Source organism: Poecilia latipinna, unplaced genomic scaffold (genome assembly GCF_001443285.1).
Source record: "Poecilia latipinna isolate Pla-1442-1.1 unplaced genomic scaffold, P_latipinna-1.0 Scaffold2817, whole genome shotgun sequence".
NCBI lineage: Eukaryota > Metazoa > Chordata > Actinopteri > Cyprinodontiformes > Poeciliidae > Poecilia > Poecilia latipinna.
In genome coordinates, this window is record NW_015115433.1 from 74,155 (window position 1) to 91,968 (window position 17,814).

Here is a 17,814-nt window from a genome sequence, read left to right on the forward strand (position 1 = left end):
GGTGATCGGTATCGGTGTATCGGCCATCATGGGTGATCGGTATCGGTATCGGCAGGAAAAAACCTGATCAGCACATCTCTACTTTTCATTATATTTAGTAATGTTTTAGAGAAATGAATGGTTTTGGGTCAGAACCAGGACGGGTCCAGGTTGGTTCCCTCTGCTGGAGGACATGAACATGTCCCTCTCAGGCTCCTGTAGCAGAGACCCGTCCTCCTCAGATGGACGGATAAGAACGACCTGTTGATCTGGAGCAGCCGGCGGCCATCTTGTCTCCTGCAGTCCTCTCTCTCTCCCCCCCGATCGCCCCGCTGTTGGAGCGTTTCTGCAGCTGTAGCAGTCTGTGTCCCAGCACCCTGCGGGTCACAGGGAGTTCATTCTGCTGGGAGGAACCAGACCCAGAAGAATCTCTGATTCAGTCTAACCCGATTAGGCTGAGAACAGAACCGGGCCTCCGGCGCCGTCCAGAGGAGCCGCCGTCTGCAGCCACAATCGCTGCTTCTGTCCACTGAGGACGGGTTTCCCCACTGCGCTTTGACTGGGCCACGGGCCAGGGACTGATGGGAGGAATCCTGCTGGAGGCGACATGATTGGTTCTTGTGGCTCTGATTGGTTCTGGTTCTGCTGCAGCAGAAGCCTCGTTTCTCTAGAGGAGGTGATTATTATCGAGGTCATCTCAGTTCCTCTTGTTTCTGAAACGTTGCCGTTCCCATTGCTGCTGCACCAGGAATAAATCAATTAATCACATGATAAATTAAAACTTTATCAAAATTTCCATTTTTATGTTTTCTTGTTTTTCTTTCTACCAAAAGCTGGATGATAAACTCTCCAGGGTTTTGGTCTCAGAAGGACAAACTTCATAATTCATTTTATTTGTTTGTTTGTTAAAATGTTTCCAGCTCCAGTTTTAAATGTTTATGAGAATTTAAGGTTTATTGATCTTAGCAGTTATTATTCCTTTACTGTTATATTACTGGATAAACAATATAATGTTTTATCATAAAAACTCCTGAGTGATTTATCGTCCAGCTGCATTAGTTACTGTAACGGGTCCGGTTAGCTGGTTCTGTCAGAACTTCCTGTTTGGGTCCATCTGATCCAGCTCTAATTGAAACCTGCAGCCAGCTGACCTTTGACCTTTCCTGATGTAAAGCATTCCTGGAGGCTCGTTAAAACAAACAACCTGAGAGGAGTTCTGGGTCGGTTCTGGTTCTGTTGGTGCAGAGGCTGGGCTCTGTTTGTTTGGACAGGAGGAGGACCCGGCTCGGCCCAGTCCGACCCGGTCCGTTGTTTCTTTAGTTTCATAATGGGAGGAAGAGCAGCGGGGTGTTCGGACCCAGCAGGGCGGTCCGGTCCGGTCCGGTCTGGCCCTGCAGGTCGAGCTTCAGACACATTCCAGGAAAACCTGGAGAGTTCTGCTGGGTTTCCAGGGATTGTCTGCTCCTCGTCATGACAACCCACGGTCCAGAACCAGGACCAGAGGATAAATCTGGCTCCTTATCCAGGAAATGATCAAACAGGTTTTATTATTTTACAGGTTTAAATTTTATTTCTGCTGCAGGAGAAACTTTTGGTTTCATCTTCAGTCAAACACCAGAGAATAAATCCTGACTGCTTCCTGATCCTCAGCAGGTTAGTTTGTTCTGGATGTTTTTCTCATGGTTCTGGTTCTGGACCCAGAACCGTTTATCCTGGTATCGGCTGTGATGTCACACCATCTCAGATTCAGTCAACATGTCCATATTTGGACGTCCTGTCTGTGTCCACAGTGGGAACCAGGATTCCTTCCTGAACAGAAACATCAATGTTCTCACGATGCAAACCACTTCAGCTCCACACACACCCTGTCTGTGTGTGTGTGTGTGTGTGTGTGTGTGCGTGCGTGTGTGTGTGTGTGTGTGTGTGTGAGACAGGCTTCCTGTGTTCAGAACAGAACCAGGCCCGGCCCAGTTCAGCAGCAGTGACCTCTCTGTTGGTCCGCAGCAAACTTCTGCATCGCATTCAACAATCTACAGATCAGTAGATACCGTTATAGAGAATAAAAACATTAAGTATTAGTAAAAGAATCCTAAAATAAAACTTTAAAAGAGCTACAAATCAATAAATTAATAGAAATTAAATAAAAACTCCTCCAGGAATCCTAATAAACCAACCATGAAACCAGTTTAACCAGTAGACCTGGAGCTACGTGAATAAACTACCAGCTGTACAGAAGCTTAAGCTGCTGTTGGATCAAAGTGTTGCTGTTATTGACGAGCTGCGTTCAGCACTCAGGACGTTTATTAATTATTAATATCAGTGAGTGTGGTGCAGAAACGCTCCAGCTGATCCTGAGTAACGTTCAGGATCTTCAGACACGCCTGAGCAGGCTAACACGGCCGCATCAATAATGCACAGGGAGGCTATCAAATATGGATTTACTGCTGCTAACGCAGGCTAACGGCAGCTAACTGGGGCTAACAGAGGCTAATTAGGGCTAACGGCAGCTAACTGGGGCTAACAGAGGCTAATTAGGGCTAATGGCAGCTAACTGGGTCTAATGGCAGCTAACTGGGGCTAATGGCAGCTAACTGGGGCTAATGGCAGCTAACTGGGTCTAACAGAGGCTAACTAGGGCTAATGGCAGCTAACTGGGTCTAACAGAGGCTAATAGCTGAAGCTTCACCTCTGATTGTTTCTGCTTATCTGAGAAACAATCAGGAAAACGAGGAGAGGGAAAATTTCAGGCTTTAGATGGAAAAACTCTCAAACTAACTGTGTTTATTTCAGTTTAGCTTCTGACTGTAAGGTTAAAGATCCAGTTAAAGGAAAATCAGAATAAAAAGTTGTTTTTATTGTAATTTGTTTAATCTAGTGACTGACAGTCAGGTCTTCTGTGATTGGTTGTTGAGATTAAAAGAAACATTTTCTCCATAAATCCCATAAATGTTGATTCTGGTTCTGATCAGCATTCATTTCATTAAACATTAAAACTTGATGATTCTTATAGAATCTGAACCGATCAGAACCGGTTAATATTCTGGTTCTCTTTGTCTGGGTTCAGTCTGAACAAAACAATCCGCCTCACTGAACAAATCTGACCGCATGACTTATTGATGCCGCCGTCTGTCTGTCTGTCTGGACCGGCTGCTTTAACTTGGCTGGTTCTGGTTCTGGAACGGCTCGGTTCTGGTTAGACTGAAGAGAACAGAACCAGAGAACTGGAGCTCCATGTTCAGAGTCAGAGGTTCAGTTTTCCAGCTGATGAATCCGTGAAGCAAATGGCAGGAAGTCATTAAGTACGCTGTGTGTGTGTGTGTGTGTGTGTGTGTGTGTCTGATTGCTGTGCTGCTGCTGCAGATGTCTGTCAGTCTGTAAACTGATTGTTTCATGGCGGAGAAAATGATCAAATATTTTTTTCTACTTTGTTGCATCATCATAAAAACCTTGGAAAACAGATTTATTACTTTTACTGGTGAAGCAGGAAGGTTCCTTTATGGGCTTAGCCCAGTTAGCCCATTAAAAGCTACGGAACCAGTATCTGTACTGATGTTCCTCTAAAAGCTCAAAGTTCCCACACTCTGTGAGACCCTGAAGTGTCCTGCATCAGCTTCTGTCTAACTGAAGCTGCCCAATCAGAAAGCAGTGTTATTTTATTATTATTGTTGAAATAATCATCAGCTAATTCAGTTATTGATTAACTGGTAAATAAAAGCATTTGCTGACAGAATCACACAGTCAAACTGAACAATAAATATAAATATCTTACATTTAAGATGAAAACCTTCTGACTGTAAGTCTGATTCCAGAACTCATCTGGCTCACATTCAGGAAATAAATCTCCTGTTAATCACCTTTTGGATCCAGTTATTAACCGATTAATCCAATACTTAATCAATAGATCAGCTCTTCACTGTACTGATGTACAGTTGAACCTTTCACATGTTGCTGTTCGGACTTTTTAGCTGTAGATTCATCCTTTGCTACAAATGATCAAACATTCACTAAGGAATGAATCTGTTGACTTTTATGCATGAAAATGTTTATTTTCTTATTTAAAGAACTAAATGTGTTTGTTTGCATGTTTTAATGTAATGAATTATCCTCAGACTGTGTTGGTTTCCATCCACACCGGATGCTGGTTCCGACCTGGACCCGCCCACTGGACACCTTCTCTTATTTACATGCATCAGTATTGATCAGTATTGATTTCCTGCTGCTGGCATAAATAATTAACCAGCTATCAGCTTTTAGCTTCCCTCCATGTGGAAGCAATCACAGTCTGACTGCTGCAGATCAGATGTTATTAACAGATGGAAACCAGGTCAGCTCTCTCTCTCCTTACTCGATTGCCCTCTCTCTCTCGCCCGCCCCTCCCTCTCCCTCTCTCTCTCCTGTGATCTCATCCTCTCTGGCTGCTGACACATTCCTCTGCTTTCAGCCTTTATTCCTTCACTCTTTGTTATCAGGAGTGTGTGTGTGTGTGTGTGTGTGTGTTGGATGTTTTCCCCCATGATGGAGCAGAGAGGCCCCCTGGAAATGACTGAATGTCTGCGACCCGTCCAGAACCGTTGGTTCCGTCTGGACCTCTGGCAGGACCAACATGCGGATCATTAGAAATCTGCAGAGGAGTGAAATGAGAACAACATGAAGTTCATAAAATCCTTTTTATAATGGTATCTAGTTTGGTTCAGTTGATTATAACGTTAAGTTTGTTCACAATAATGTGCTAGAAGACAGAAAATAAAAACTAACAACACAAGATTAAAAGACAAAAACCTTTTTATTTAAAAGTCTGCAGCTGATTGGACCGAGTCATTCCCTTTGCAGATCAAGCATGAGGCGACAGTGGGGGAGAAAACTCCTGCAGAACCAGCAGAAGCCACTTAGATTCTGGTTCTTCTTCATTCTGATGCTCAGTTTGAACTGCAGGAAGTAGTCTTCCTCACCTCTGGATGAAGAGGAGTCGCTGATTGGCTGCTGGTCTTAACGAGCGTCTTACCTGCTGTTGTGGATATATGTTGCTAACAGGACTTTAATGTCTGTTGCTAGGCAACCAGGTGGGTGTTGCAGTAATCATGGAAACGGTTCTGATCCTAAGACTGTAAACATCTAGACCAGGGGTCACCAACTCCAGCCCTCCAGGGCTACCATCCTGCAACTTTTAGATTCACCTCTCCTCCAAAATGTCTGAATTCCCTCACCAGCATTCATTCCTCTCTGCAATAGGCTGGAATCGAGCAGTTTATTTAATCCAGGTGTGTTTGAGCAGAGACGCATCTAAAAGTTACAGGATGGTAGGACTGGAGTTGGTGACCCCTGCTCTAGACCTTCCACAATCAATCAGGTGTTTAATCCACCTAGATAATGTATAATTAACGAGTTAGCTAGATATTAGCTAACCCCCAACATCAACTTTATTTGCTGATCAACTTTATAACTTGTTCCTTAAGGGTTCTCTCTTTATGTTTCTGTGGATGTAAATTAGTTTAATTCTGCCATATTTTGCTAGTCAGTGCTGCCCTCTATGGGTTGAACTGTGGTACTGCAGGTGAATTTTCCTATTGGTTCCAGCAGTCCAGCTTGGTCAGTATCACTAAGCTCCACCTCCAGGTATCAGCTACCTGAGACACGCCTCCTGGTGGCGAGTCAGGAGGAGGAACAGCTGGCATGGTTAGCATTGATTGATGCCCGTCTCTTGGCTCCGCCCACTTTGGTGGAGTTTTTCTACATGTGGGCGGAGCTAAACCCTCTCAGGGGGTCAGCTCCAGTCTGATGATGCAACTCCTGGACTGTTGATCATCAGATTATTGATCATCAGAATGTCTCTGCTTGATGTTTGATCTGGAAATAGAACCAATTCAGAACCAATAAGAACAGAGAACCCAGCAACCGGTAACATGTTGCTGGGTTCAGTCTGCAGGTCCTGTTCTGACGGGTTCTGACGGGTTCTGACGGGTTCTTCTGAAGTGGATCATAGTGAAACTGGAGAGCCAGAAAACACCAGTAACACCAGTAACTTTATTATTTTACAGCTAAGTCTCTTTCTGTTGATCTGGTTCTGTTTTGTCACTGTTTGGATCAGAACCGGTCGGATCCAGATCGATCTGGTTAGGAATCACAGACTATGGATAGATTATTGATTGATTTATTAGTGATGATCAGTGAAGTTCATCAGAACCGGATGGTCGGATCCAGAAAGTTCTTTGGTCTTTATAGAGGAGTCAGTGAGAACTTCAGGGCCGGTTCTGTTTCTGCCCCGTTTATCCATCCATTCATCGCGGTAACCATAGCAACCGCTAAGTGCATTAGCAGGGAGTAGCTAACCTGATTACAGGGAGAGAGTCCTGCAGAGGATGGAGGGAGGAGGTTCTGGTTCCGACTGGATCTGACTGCTACTATATTTTTCTAACTGGTTCTAACTGGTTCCTACTCTGCTGAACATGCAGCAGCCTGAACCATGTTTGGACTGAACCCAGATTCGGTTCTGTTGCTCCTGTCAGGTGGACTCCGTGGTCCGGCTGTCGGCCCAGTAGAACCTGCTCAGCTGTCTGCTGAAAAGGGGCCTGGTTTCCATGGTTACGGCTGTTTTAGGTCATTTCCTCTCTTCTGTCTCTGTGTGGCAGCAGCTTCTGGATCAGAACCAAAGGATCGGGGTCTCTGGAGGTTCTGGTCCATTAGCGTCCTCCTCCTGCTCTGGGTCGGTGTGGTTCTGCTGGTACCGGGTCAGATAGCTGCTGCTGTCCTACATGGTTGGCTGTGGCCTAGTTAAAGCTGCAGAGGCAGTGATGGATGATGTCCCGTCTCCTCTCCGACCCAGTTCTCCAGAACCAGCGGCGCATTGCGGTGAAGGCTGAGCGGACCTCAATGGGACCTGCAGTAGCCCGTCTGGTTCTGGTTCTGGATGGGTCCAGTAATGATGTAATGCTCAGTTTGGATCAGCAGAACATTGGGGAACCGTTTCCATGGTAACCTGTGGTTTTACCGCCAGCAGAACCATCAGAACCGATCCGCCTGCTCCTGCAGCAGCCGGAGGTTCTGCTCCGATGTGAGCGGTTCTGGAGAGCGGCGTGGGCGGCTGAGAGCGGCGTGGGTTTCTGCAGCGCTGCGGTTGCCATGGTGATCAGCTGATGCTTGAAACGTGAAAGTGCCAGAGAGCTTTCTGTCTGCTCGGATCAGAGCCACAGAACCTGCAGGCTCAGTGGACCACGGTTTGGATCAGAACCGGAGGTTAGAAATGTTCTCCAGAACCAGCAGATTTATTCCAGCCCTCCCAGTTAAACTCTGGCCTCTGGCCCAGTTCAAGTTCGTCTCCGTCGGGTCTTTGTGCCGCTGTCGGCAGCTTCATGAGTTGCTGCTGCCGCAGTGCATGCTGGGATGGCGTTACCATGGAGACGTGGCATTTTGCAGGATAATATCTGCTTTACTGAGGACATGGACAGAGAGAGGAGGGGACAGGATGGGGGATGTGTTGTCCTTCCTCCAGGCAAGCGAATCAGAATAGAGAAACTTTAATCTGGATTCTGTGCGAACGGACTGAACCGGTTCTGGTTCCTGAACTTTCTGAGGTTCAGCTGAACTCATGAACTTGAACCAATCAGATCCTCCATCAGTTTGATCTGTCTGCTCTCTGATTGGTCCTCAGAGATCAGCTGGTTGATGATCCGGTTCTACTTTGGTTCTGTTCCGGTTCTATTCATTAGTGAAAAGAACAACTTTTCTATTGCTTATAGAGATGAGGTTTAAATCATTTTTACACTTTTATTAAAATGTAGAACCGAACAGATGAATATTTATTTCCATATTTCAGCAGACATTGCAGATCGACCAATCAGAAACCTTCATTTCCCCTTTGATATTCAGTCTGGTTCATTTTGTTCTGACACATAAACGTGATGATGTCATCAGAACCAAGTCCAGATCTCCAACCTGCAGAAACGCTTTACTACTGCAGGCGGTTGTCATGGCGCCCTGCGTATGTATGTGTGTGTGTGTGTATGTGTGTGTGTGTGCGCGTGCGCGTGCGCGTGTGTGTTCTGATCCCATCTTCATCATCAGCGTATTTTTAGCATAGCAACACCAGCAGCTCCACTGACTGGTTGCTGAGCTCTGAGTGGGAGGAAGTCACCAAGTGTCCCAGCCGCTTCACTTCCTGCTCTGACAGTCGGCTCCTCTGATTGGACGGTTTGAGGATCAGTGGGTGGGGCCTCAGCTCAGGTCAATGAAGAGTCTGATGACTCAAACGTCGCAAAGAAAATTTAAACTGGAAAAACTGAATATGATCAGCTGGAGCTGAATAAAGAGAGGAAAAAATAATGAAAAGTTTTTAGATTTAAAAAAAATTGTTTCTTTACACTTCATCTTTTTTTTTTAGATTTTTTTTTTTGTTTACATCATTCTGTCTTTCTTTTTGTACTTCTGTCTCTTTCTTCACAGAGGAACTCTCACTCTTTTTAACAACCAGGAAACTTTACGGTTTATAAATCATAGTGAATGTTGCCTAGCAACAGCATGAACTGCATCTCTGCACTGCCAGGTTTCATCCTGCTGCTCTGATGTCCTGCAGTGACCTGGATTCACCAGCAGGGGGCAGCGCTCCCTCAGCGCTCAGGAAGAGCTGTTTGATCCAGCAGCTCCTGGTTCTGTGGTTCTGGTCCAGATCAGTTCACTGAGGTTCCTGCTCAGCTCTCCCACCTCAGTGTTTCAGGTAGAGGTTGGGCTTTGACTAGGCCAGTTCTACACATTTCCATCTGTTCCATTGTGCTGCTGGGTTCTGATGGTGGCCTGGTTGGTTGTGTCAGCAGTTGTATTGGACTCTAGAACAGTTTGGTCTATAGAGGAGCTGATGGTGGTCAGTTTGGATCCCGCAGCATCACTCCTCCTCCACCGTGCTTCACTGACCGTCTCTCTCTGTCTCTGCAGGTTTCCTCCAGTCGTCCCGGCTGGCCAATCACAGCCGCTCTCAGAGGGTCCCACTGATCCCAGCAGCAGGTAACCGGTGGGCGGAGCAGCGAGCGGCGGTGGGGCCGGAGTCACGGCGAGGTCATCATGACGTCGGTGGCGGCGGAGTTCGACCACATGGAGATCCAGCAGCAGTACAGCGAAGGCGTCAACAACCGCTGGGACGCCGACGACTGGGACAACGAGAACAGCTCGGCCCGCCTCTTTGAACGCTCACGCATCAAGGCGCTGGCAGGTAGGACTGCTGGTTAAACTGGGATGAGGATATTCTGAGTCCTGTCTCTTTAAACTCTCCCCTCTGATTCTGCTGTTTCTGTCCTGAGCTGGTTAAGTTAACCAGGTGGTCAGGTTAACTTACCCAGGTAACCTGAGGTAACTCTGGGTTCTCTGAGAGCCTCCAGCTTCATCTGCTGGAGCAGAAACATGATTTAATCCTCAGCTTTCCTTCATTTCTGGTTCTTCTTCTGCTGGTTGATTTCTAGTCATTTTCATACTAAGCGCCCCCTAGAGGAGAGGTTCTCAAACTTGGCACCCTGTGTTTTGACAGAAAACGGAGCCAGAGGGCTGAACAGTTATTGGTAACTGGTGACCCACATGAATGTGTTTACTTAATTCTCTATTTATTTAATAAATACATAAATATAGATTTAAATTACAGTTATGGATTTGTTGAACTTTTTATTTCATAATTTAAGATCTATAGTTCAATATTTAATGGGACATTAACTTCATTTCATATTTAATGACCTTATGATAAAGTTATTAATTTGTGTTTTCATATTTATGCTCTCCATAAAGCTCAGGGTTGCATCATGATGATTCTGAAGTTTTTGACCCTCTGCTTGATGTCTCGTGCCCCCTGGGGGTCCCTGACCCTCACTTTGGGAACCCCAGGCTTACAGAGGCATCAAACTGGGAACAGGAAGGTTTTTATGGTGGTTATATTTTTTCTGGAAGCTCAGGATCAGATAAACATATTTATCCAAATGTTCAGCAGATTAAACCAATCCTGAGTGAAATTAGACTCATTAAAGAAACCTGCTGGTTCTGCCTGGTAACAGGAAGGTTCTGGAGCTGTTTGGGTCGCATGATGTCACAGAACTGAGATGCATCTCATCAGCAGAAGATGATGAGATGCTGAAGTAAATCTGGAGTTAATCTTGGTTTCTGTGGCTGGTTTCCTGATTTCTCTCAGGTCCCAGCTGCAGCACGGTGGTGGTTCTGACCAGTAGTGGTTCTGAGTTAAACAAGCTTTCTGGTCCTCAATCTGAAGCTCTGAATCCTGAACAGGATTTAAACCTGAGAGCAGCTTCATCAGCTCTACAGGAGTCACACAACTTGGTCCAGTAGGGGTCGCCAACGAGCTGCAAGAGAACCAACATCCCAGATTATCCACATTTATACAAAATATTCCCATAAACATCATAAATCTGTTCAGGTTTTTATGTAATTATTGTTTATTAACCAGTCAATAATAACTTCATGTCTGGTTCCTCCATTTGATCCCTGCTGGTTGACTTGAACGTTTATCTGGGATTATTTTATTAGTGGTTGTCAGTAATAATCCAGATTATAATCCAGATTATCTCAGGTTGTGTTTTCAGTCTTTCTATTGTTCCATCTTCATCGTGTCCAAACAGCAACAATAACTCCTCTTCATCAGGCTGATGCAGATCACGGGTCGGCTGCCGCCGCTAGCTCACATGCTTCCTGTGTGTGTGTGTGTGTGTGTGTGTGTGTGTGTGTGTGTGTGTGTGTGCTCTAAATAATTCAGTGTCCTGCCGTGTTAAATATGCAGCAGGCTGTTTACATGGGGGGGCAGGTGGGGCCCAGGGCTCATTAAATCATCTTTCTGTTCCTAAACCGATTAACTGGAGAATGTTCTGCTGGAATCTCTGATTGGACCAGAGGACCGGTCCGGTCCAGTCTGTTGGGAACCAACCAGTTGGTGGGTTTCCCTCTGGTCCGGTCAGAACCTTGGTCCATGAGTTGAGTGGCTGGTTTCTGTTTTAGTGACGGGTTGAAGGGTTCTTGGCGGTTCTGATCGGACCTCAGCTGGGTCACCTGGTTCTGGAAACGGGTCTGATCAGCTGGAACAATGGGTCCTTTCAGATTCCAGACGCTGCTGTTGCTCCTGGTTTCCTTCCTGATCAGCCTGAAGCTCCGCCTCCTCCTGGAGTTGAACCGCCGTCCTTCCTGCCTCAGAACCCAGAGCCTTAAAGGGACAGTAACATGAAAAACCTGCTTCTCTTAGCTTTAGATCATGTTATGATGCTATCCCCTCATCAAATTGTTGAGAAATTGTTTAGTCTCCATGACAACCACTCAGCTGAGCAAAACGGCTCAGATGAGCATCGTCCCCACTCAGCTCCTTCTTAAAGAGACAGAGGCCCAAATTTCAAGATGTTGAATTACAAAGTCAAACTTCTATAAAGTCATATTTGATACATTGTTATAAGAACTGATTGACTAACACACAGAAACAGAAGCATCAGTCAAACCTGAACCTTACTCAGATTATAGGTATCAAACGGCCGGCCTCCCTGACCTCCTCAGGATCATTGGGCGTTTCGTTAATCTCTGTGTCGGCGCATCGCTCATCAGTCCAGACTCAGATTCATCAGCAGGACTCTGTGAATTCTACATGTTTGATCCCAGTAGAGCCACACTATTCACAACAGAGAGCAGCAGATGTTGCAGAGCAACAGCTGCAACTACAGAGTTCAACAAAACGAGAAACATGAAGGTCTGTATTTAGGAATCAAACAGAAATCTTTATGTTGGCGGTTTGTGGCAGTAAACATTTTATCTCCATCTCAGAGTTTCTTCAGCTGTTGAGAAGTCTCTCATTAGATGTTTCTGACCATCAGCTCTGCTTCTGAATCTAAACATCAGGAGAGGAAAACGTTTAATTGTCATGTAGAAAATGTCTGACTGTCCCTTTAACTGACAGTTTGGACCAATCAGAATGTCTCTGGACCCGACGCAGCCATTCAGACCTTTCATTAGCCTGAAAGCTGTGTGTGTGTGTGTGTGTGTGTGTGTGTGTGTGCGTGTGTGTGCGCGCGTTTGTTTGTAATACCTTGTCGGGACGATTTTCCTGACATATACTACGTTGTGGGGACCAATTGCTCGTGGGGACCGGAGCCTGGTCCCCACGAGGGGAAACCCTGTTTATGGGTCAGGGGTCAGAGTTAGGGCTAAGGTATGAATTGAGTTTTGGTTGGTTAGGGTTAGGGTATGTGATGGTTAGGGTTAGGAAAAGGGGTAAAGGTTAGGTTTAGGCTGTAGAAATGAATGGAAGTAAAGATAGCCAGACAAACGTGTGTGTGTGTGTGTGTGTGTGTGTGTGTGTGTGTGTGAGGTCCATATGATAGCCTGAGCAACACTACACCACTGGTTACCATGGAGACGCAGCCTGATCGACTTCCACTCAGAGTGGGAGGAGAAGCGGTTCAGACCATCAGAGTGAGATGCATGCTGGGAAATAATCCAGCATGCATCGGGTCTGGTTCTCATCTGGACCGATGGCTCGGCCACCCTGAAGGTCACCGGATGACCTTCAGCTGTTTGCTGTAAGAATCGGTTCATCAGTTTATCGTGTTTCAGCAACGAGGCAGGTCAAAGGTCATTACATCACAACTACAGATAAACCGGCTCTGCTTCTGCTGCAGCTCTCTTGTTGTTCCTCAGCCTGATATAATCTGCTGGGATGAGCATCATAATCTGAGTTTAACTGTCCAGAACTGGACTGAATGGGAATGACTTGGAGTCGGATCAGAACGTCTGCAGCTGAGCTGGATCCGTTTGTCTTGTTCAGACGGTTCAGTTCTAGATCAGTTGCACATAAATAACTGAACTAAACAGAACCAGGTCCGATGTACCCAGTTCTGATCAGGAATGACTGTGTGGATCCATTTGGATCAGATGATCAGGGATCAGAATCTGATTTATTGAAGAGCCACTCAGTGGCTCCATAATTAGAACCAGAACCGGTCCGGTTTCCCACAGAGAGGGCTGTGTGTCACTTCCTGTTTGGAATACCACAGGTTGGAATGCTGGGAATGTTTTTCTTCCTGGTTGGTGAAGTGAAAGCTCACGCTGCAGGTTCTCATTCATTACTACTCAGTTTTCCAGTTTTTCCTGTTTTCCTGGAGTTTTATCTCCAGTTCTCCCAGTTTTTCTTCCTCCCAGTCAGGAACGCTCTTATCAGCCCAGATACACGTTACAACATGAGATTAGATAATCTCTGCTTTCCCTTTTCTACACTTCAGTTTCTGGTTCAACCTTAAGTCCTTCCTGATAAGAGGAAGATAAAGCAGCAGAACCCTGACCCGGCTCTGACCCGGTTCTGCTGTCTCTGGGTAAAAAAAGTCTGATGATAACAGCAGCTGGATTAAAGTGGGACATGTTTCCAGTGGTGTGGGAGGGGGAACCAGTGAACCGGATTTACCTGGTGGACCTGATGCACCTGTTGGACCGGCTGGACCCAGTGAACCCTGGTCTCCCCTCCTGGTTCTGGGGGTCGTGACCTCCCTGGAATGCTCCTCTGCGCTGCGCAGGCCGAGCCGGCGTCTCTGTGTGAAATTCAGCGAGCGGCTGGCGGATGTTTGACCGGTGAGGGCGTCGCCGGGTTCAGCAGAACTGGCCGCAGGGTGCAGCGGTTCTGGACGGCCCGGCCCGACCCCGGCACTGTGAAGGGAGCGCTTGGTTCGGTGGCGGCGCCGCCCTGAGGGGCCGAGCCACGAGGAGAGCAGATGACTGCAGCAGAACAGAGCGCGCTCACAACGTCTGCTCCATCTGCTGTCTGTTTGCTGCTGCCTGACCTCTGACCTCACCGTGGGGGCTGGGGGTGGGGGTCAGGCTGCTCCTAGATGGAAACATCTGGATGGTTTCTTCTTCTTCTCTGCAAACTCAGAGCTGCAGTTTGATCTGCTGGTCAAAGATCATCTCTTCATACCCGACCTGCAGGCTGATTGATATCCAGACAGGAAGTTCCTGCTGACGGACAGGAAGCTGGATGGACCACATAAACTTTAATTTATTCCAGATTAGAAGTTTAGATCCAATAAATGTCTGATTTTACCATAAATCCAGATCTTTAACCAGGAGGTTTGGTGTGGATTGGCCGGGTGTTGGTCCATCCATCAGTCAGCGTTAGGAGGGTTGTTGTTTTAAATAACAATAAAAGAGGTAAAAACTATTTATTACTTGTTTTTTATGGCTGTGACTGCATGACGCACCAATCAGAGCTCCACAAACACTGATCTTCAAAAACATTTCCACTTCTTCAGGACTCCCCCGTCATGAAGAAGTGTCACTGAAATGCTTTAATCATTTATCTGAACCTCCACTGAACCAACAGCAGGGAAAATAGTGAAACTAACAAGCCCAACGGTTTTATTGTGTCAATAGTGGATGAAAATGTAGCCATGATAAGAACTCTATGATGATAATAACTGCCCACATCACCATGCTGCCACCACCGTGCTGGTGTGTGTCCAGAGGTCTGCTTCATCCTGAAGCTGCTCTGCTAGCATGACGGCCCAGCCCGGCCCAGACCACCGAGCCCGGCTCCAGACAAGCCCCGCCCACTCTGTGACATCGCAGGGTTCAGTCCAGCCACCACCTTGTTTCTAGAGAGAGGACCCTTCCTCCTTCAGCTCATTTAGTTTCCCTTTGGATCAGTAAAGTACGTCTGAATTGACCTGAACTCTTCCTGGCAGCCATGTTGGCTCAGTATCGTGACCTTTGACCTGCTAGCTGAGGCCCGTAGCGTCCAGAACCACAGCCTTTGGGTTTTGATGGGTTGAATGTGCTGGGACTCTGAGGTGTTTTCATCTCATGATGACCTTTGACCCTTCCCTGGCATTGTCGGCTGCAGCGTTCCTGTTCTCCAGGTGAGCTTAGCCCTTCCTGATGTGGATGATCCACAGGAGGTCAAAGGTCGCTCTGTTGAATCTAGAGGTGTGGCTTGGAGTCATGGTGACCTCTGACCCCTCTGCTATCTTGGCCTCTGTTTGTTTAGGTCAACATGAAGTTTTGTTCCAGCTATTGTCTGGACGGCATGACCTTTGACCTCCGCCTGTCTGTCTGCTCAGTAACAGGAAGCGGCGCTCCAAGAGCTCCAGACCGACTTCCTGCTCCCTCTTCATCCGTGTGTGTGTGTTGGCCAGAGAACCAGAGGAAACAGGAAGTGATGTCAGACCCAGACAGGAAGCTCATCTCCACAGCAGATGCTAATATTAGCACCAGGGTGTTCTCAGGATGTTGATCAGAACCGACCCGGTGGTCCGGTCCAGCAGCTCTTCTGCTCTCTGATGGTTCTGGGCCAACATGGAGGATCCGGACCGGTCCGGTTCTGATCCGATCAGTAGATAACCAGAACTAAGCCTCACCTGGAGGAAACTCTGGCTCCGTTTGAGTTTCTGTCACTGCAGCACATCAAACCAGACAGGAGAACCGGAACCGGGTCCTACCGGGTCGGTCCAGAGCGTTCGGTCTGTCAGATCAGCTTCTGCTCCCAACATCTGCTGAACATCTGGGTCCAGCTTGGTAGCTGTTAGCTTCTTGTTAGCTTCATGAAGCTAACAGCTAACAAATGCATGTTTGATGTGGAACTGGGAGAACCTGGAGGTTCTGGAGGTTCTGCTGCTGGTTTCTAAATGGTGGCGTTGTCTCAACCACCGTCAGAACCGATCAGAACAGTTCTGGTGAAATTCATGACGTCAGTCCAGATCAGTGCTAACAGAACCAACAGTGAGTTGAATCTGTCATCATAAATCACTTGTTCACACGATAAATTAAATTAAAATGTTTGTGTTTTGATATAATTTACTGAATGGCAGCTCTGTTTAGAGAAACATAATCTGTTGTGGTTGTGTATTATTAATTTCCATTTTATTTATTGCTTTTGGTTGTGTTTTAGTTTGGATACTTGTGTGTTTTATTGTACCTGAAAATGGAATCAAAAGAACAAGGTTCCAGTTTATTGCCGTGGTTTCTGGGACAATTTATTGTCCAGTAAAATAAGTTATGGTGACAGGAAGTTGAGTCGTCTATAAGTTTCCAAGCAGTTCCTAGTTTTCCAAACGTTCCTGTTGAGCTCTGCTGGAATTTATTTGATATTTGTGCAAATTTGTTGTAATTTTCCTTTGAATAAACTTTTTCCCTGAAATAGAAACTAAAAGTTGAGATTTCTGATTCACTGTGATAAACATCTGAGATCCAGATCAGATCCAGCCTCTTTGGCCCCGCCCCTTATGCTAATGATGAGATGACATCATGCAGCAGCTGAGGGCTGTGATTGGCCGGCTCAGCGTGTGGCCCCGCCCCCTCTGGCTGGGTCTGAAGGTGTTTTCAGCAGCGTCTGCTCAGACCCACGCTAACGCTTTGCTGCAGCGCTGCTCTTCCTCCTCTTCCTCACGCTCTTCGTCCTGCTCTTCGTCCTCATCTTCCTCAGCTGGAGCGCCGCGGGCTGCTGGTCCGGGTTCGGGGGAAGGTTTGGTTCTGGCGGCGGAGGGATGGAGGCAGAGCCAGGCGTGCTGTTGCCGTGGCAGCCGTGCTGAGTTAGCGCTTCCTGCCTCGCCCCGAGGGGGAGAGAGACAGAGGGAGAGGGAGGGAGGGAGTCCCTCGCTCGCCCTCTGTGCAGCTCAGTCCCTCTGAGGAGGAGAGCGGTTCTGATCTGGACCGGTTCTGACCCGGGGGAAACCTGAACTGGACTTTCACCTGGACCGGACCAGAACTTTGTCCCTGGAGTGACTGCTGGCCGCCTCTGGACTGGTTCTGACCCGGTTCTGACCTGTTTCTCCTGAACTGGACCAAAACTTTCTCCTTGGAGTGACTGCTACCTCTGGACCAGTTCTGATCCAGTGGAAACCTGAACCGGGCCAGAACCTTTTCTCTGGAGTTACTGCTGCTGGATTCCTCTGACCCGATTCTCCTGAATTGGACCAGAACTTTCTCCTGTAGCGGCTGCTGCCTGGCTCTGGGCCTGGCCCGGTCCGGTCCGGTGTGATGGAGCTACAGAGCGCCCCGCTCCCCCCACTCTCCCCGCTCTCCCCCCTGGACTACGCCGGGTCCCGGACCCCGTCCCCGGTTCCGGGCCGGGCCCCCAGCCCCAGCAGGGGGGCCGCCAGCCCGGGGCCCAGCTTCAACTACAACCAGCTGGAGGGACGATTCAAGCAGCTGCAAGGTAGGAGGTTCTGGAGGTTCTGGAGGTTCTGGAGGCTCATCAGGCTGTAACTCTGGGTTCAGTGTGTGTGAGTCAGCAGCTGTAGTGTTATCAGAGTGAACCACCGCGCCCTTCCTCCTCCTCCTCTTCCTCACACTGTGGCGCTAATAAAACCAGGAGCTGCCTTGCTGAACGGCACCTGGGGCTCTTCCTCCTCTTCCTCCTCCTCTTCCTCCTCTGGTTTGGTGAACCTCAGAGATGAAACATGTCGGGTTCTGCAGCAGAACCAGAACTTTTCTCTGCTGTCGGGTTTGGTCCGGACCGTTCCCGGTGCATCTGGGAATCGATCCAGTTTCTGATCCGGTTCGGGATCTGCAGGTTGGATATCAGGTTTAAACTGATATATGACTAACTCTCTGGGTGACCTTTAACCTCCCGGTCCTGTTGGCCTTCGTCAGGAGGAAGACTCCAACAGGCCTGATGCTCCACTGACATGTGAACCATAAAGTCACAGCCCTGATCAGGACTCAATCGGTTAGTCACCTTTAATCAATTATTGGAATCAGCAGCTGATTCAACCAGTTATCTGGAGAAAAGAGACGAAAGAACATTAAACCTGCTGACCGGATGGTTGGATGAATGGATGGATGGTGGTTGGATGATGGATGGATGATGGATGGTGGTTGGATGATGGATGGATG

At 47.5% G+C, this 17,814-nt stretch overlaps 1 protein-coding gene across 2 annotated transcripts in view; it reads left to right on the forward strand.

Annotated features, from left to right (window-relative positions):
- LOC106939270 (spectrin beta chain, non-erythrocytic 1) overlaps nt 1-17,814 on the forward strand; it is an 88,586-nt gene that overhangs the window by 17,428 nt on the left and 53,344 nt on the right. The window contains exon 2 of one of the 2 annotated variants that reach the window (XM_015021630.1): nt 8,902-9,175. In XM_015021630.1, the coding sequence (XP_014877116.1) occupies nt 9,028-9,175 (148 nt within the window). In that variant the 5' untranslated portion in view covers nt 8,902-9,027. Of the gene's footprint in view, nt 1-8,901; nt 9,176-16,863; nt 17,135-17,814 lie in introns of those variants that run through there. The other variant, XM_015021629.1, reaches the window with a different exon arrangement.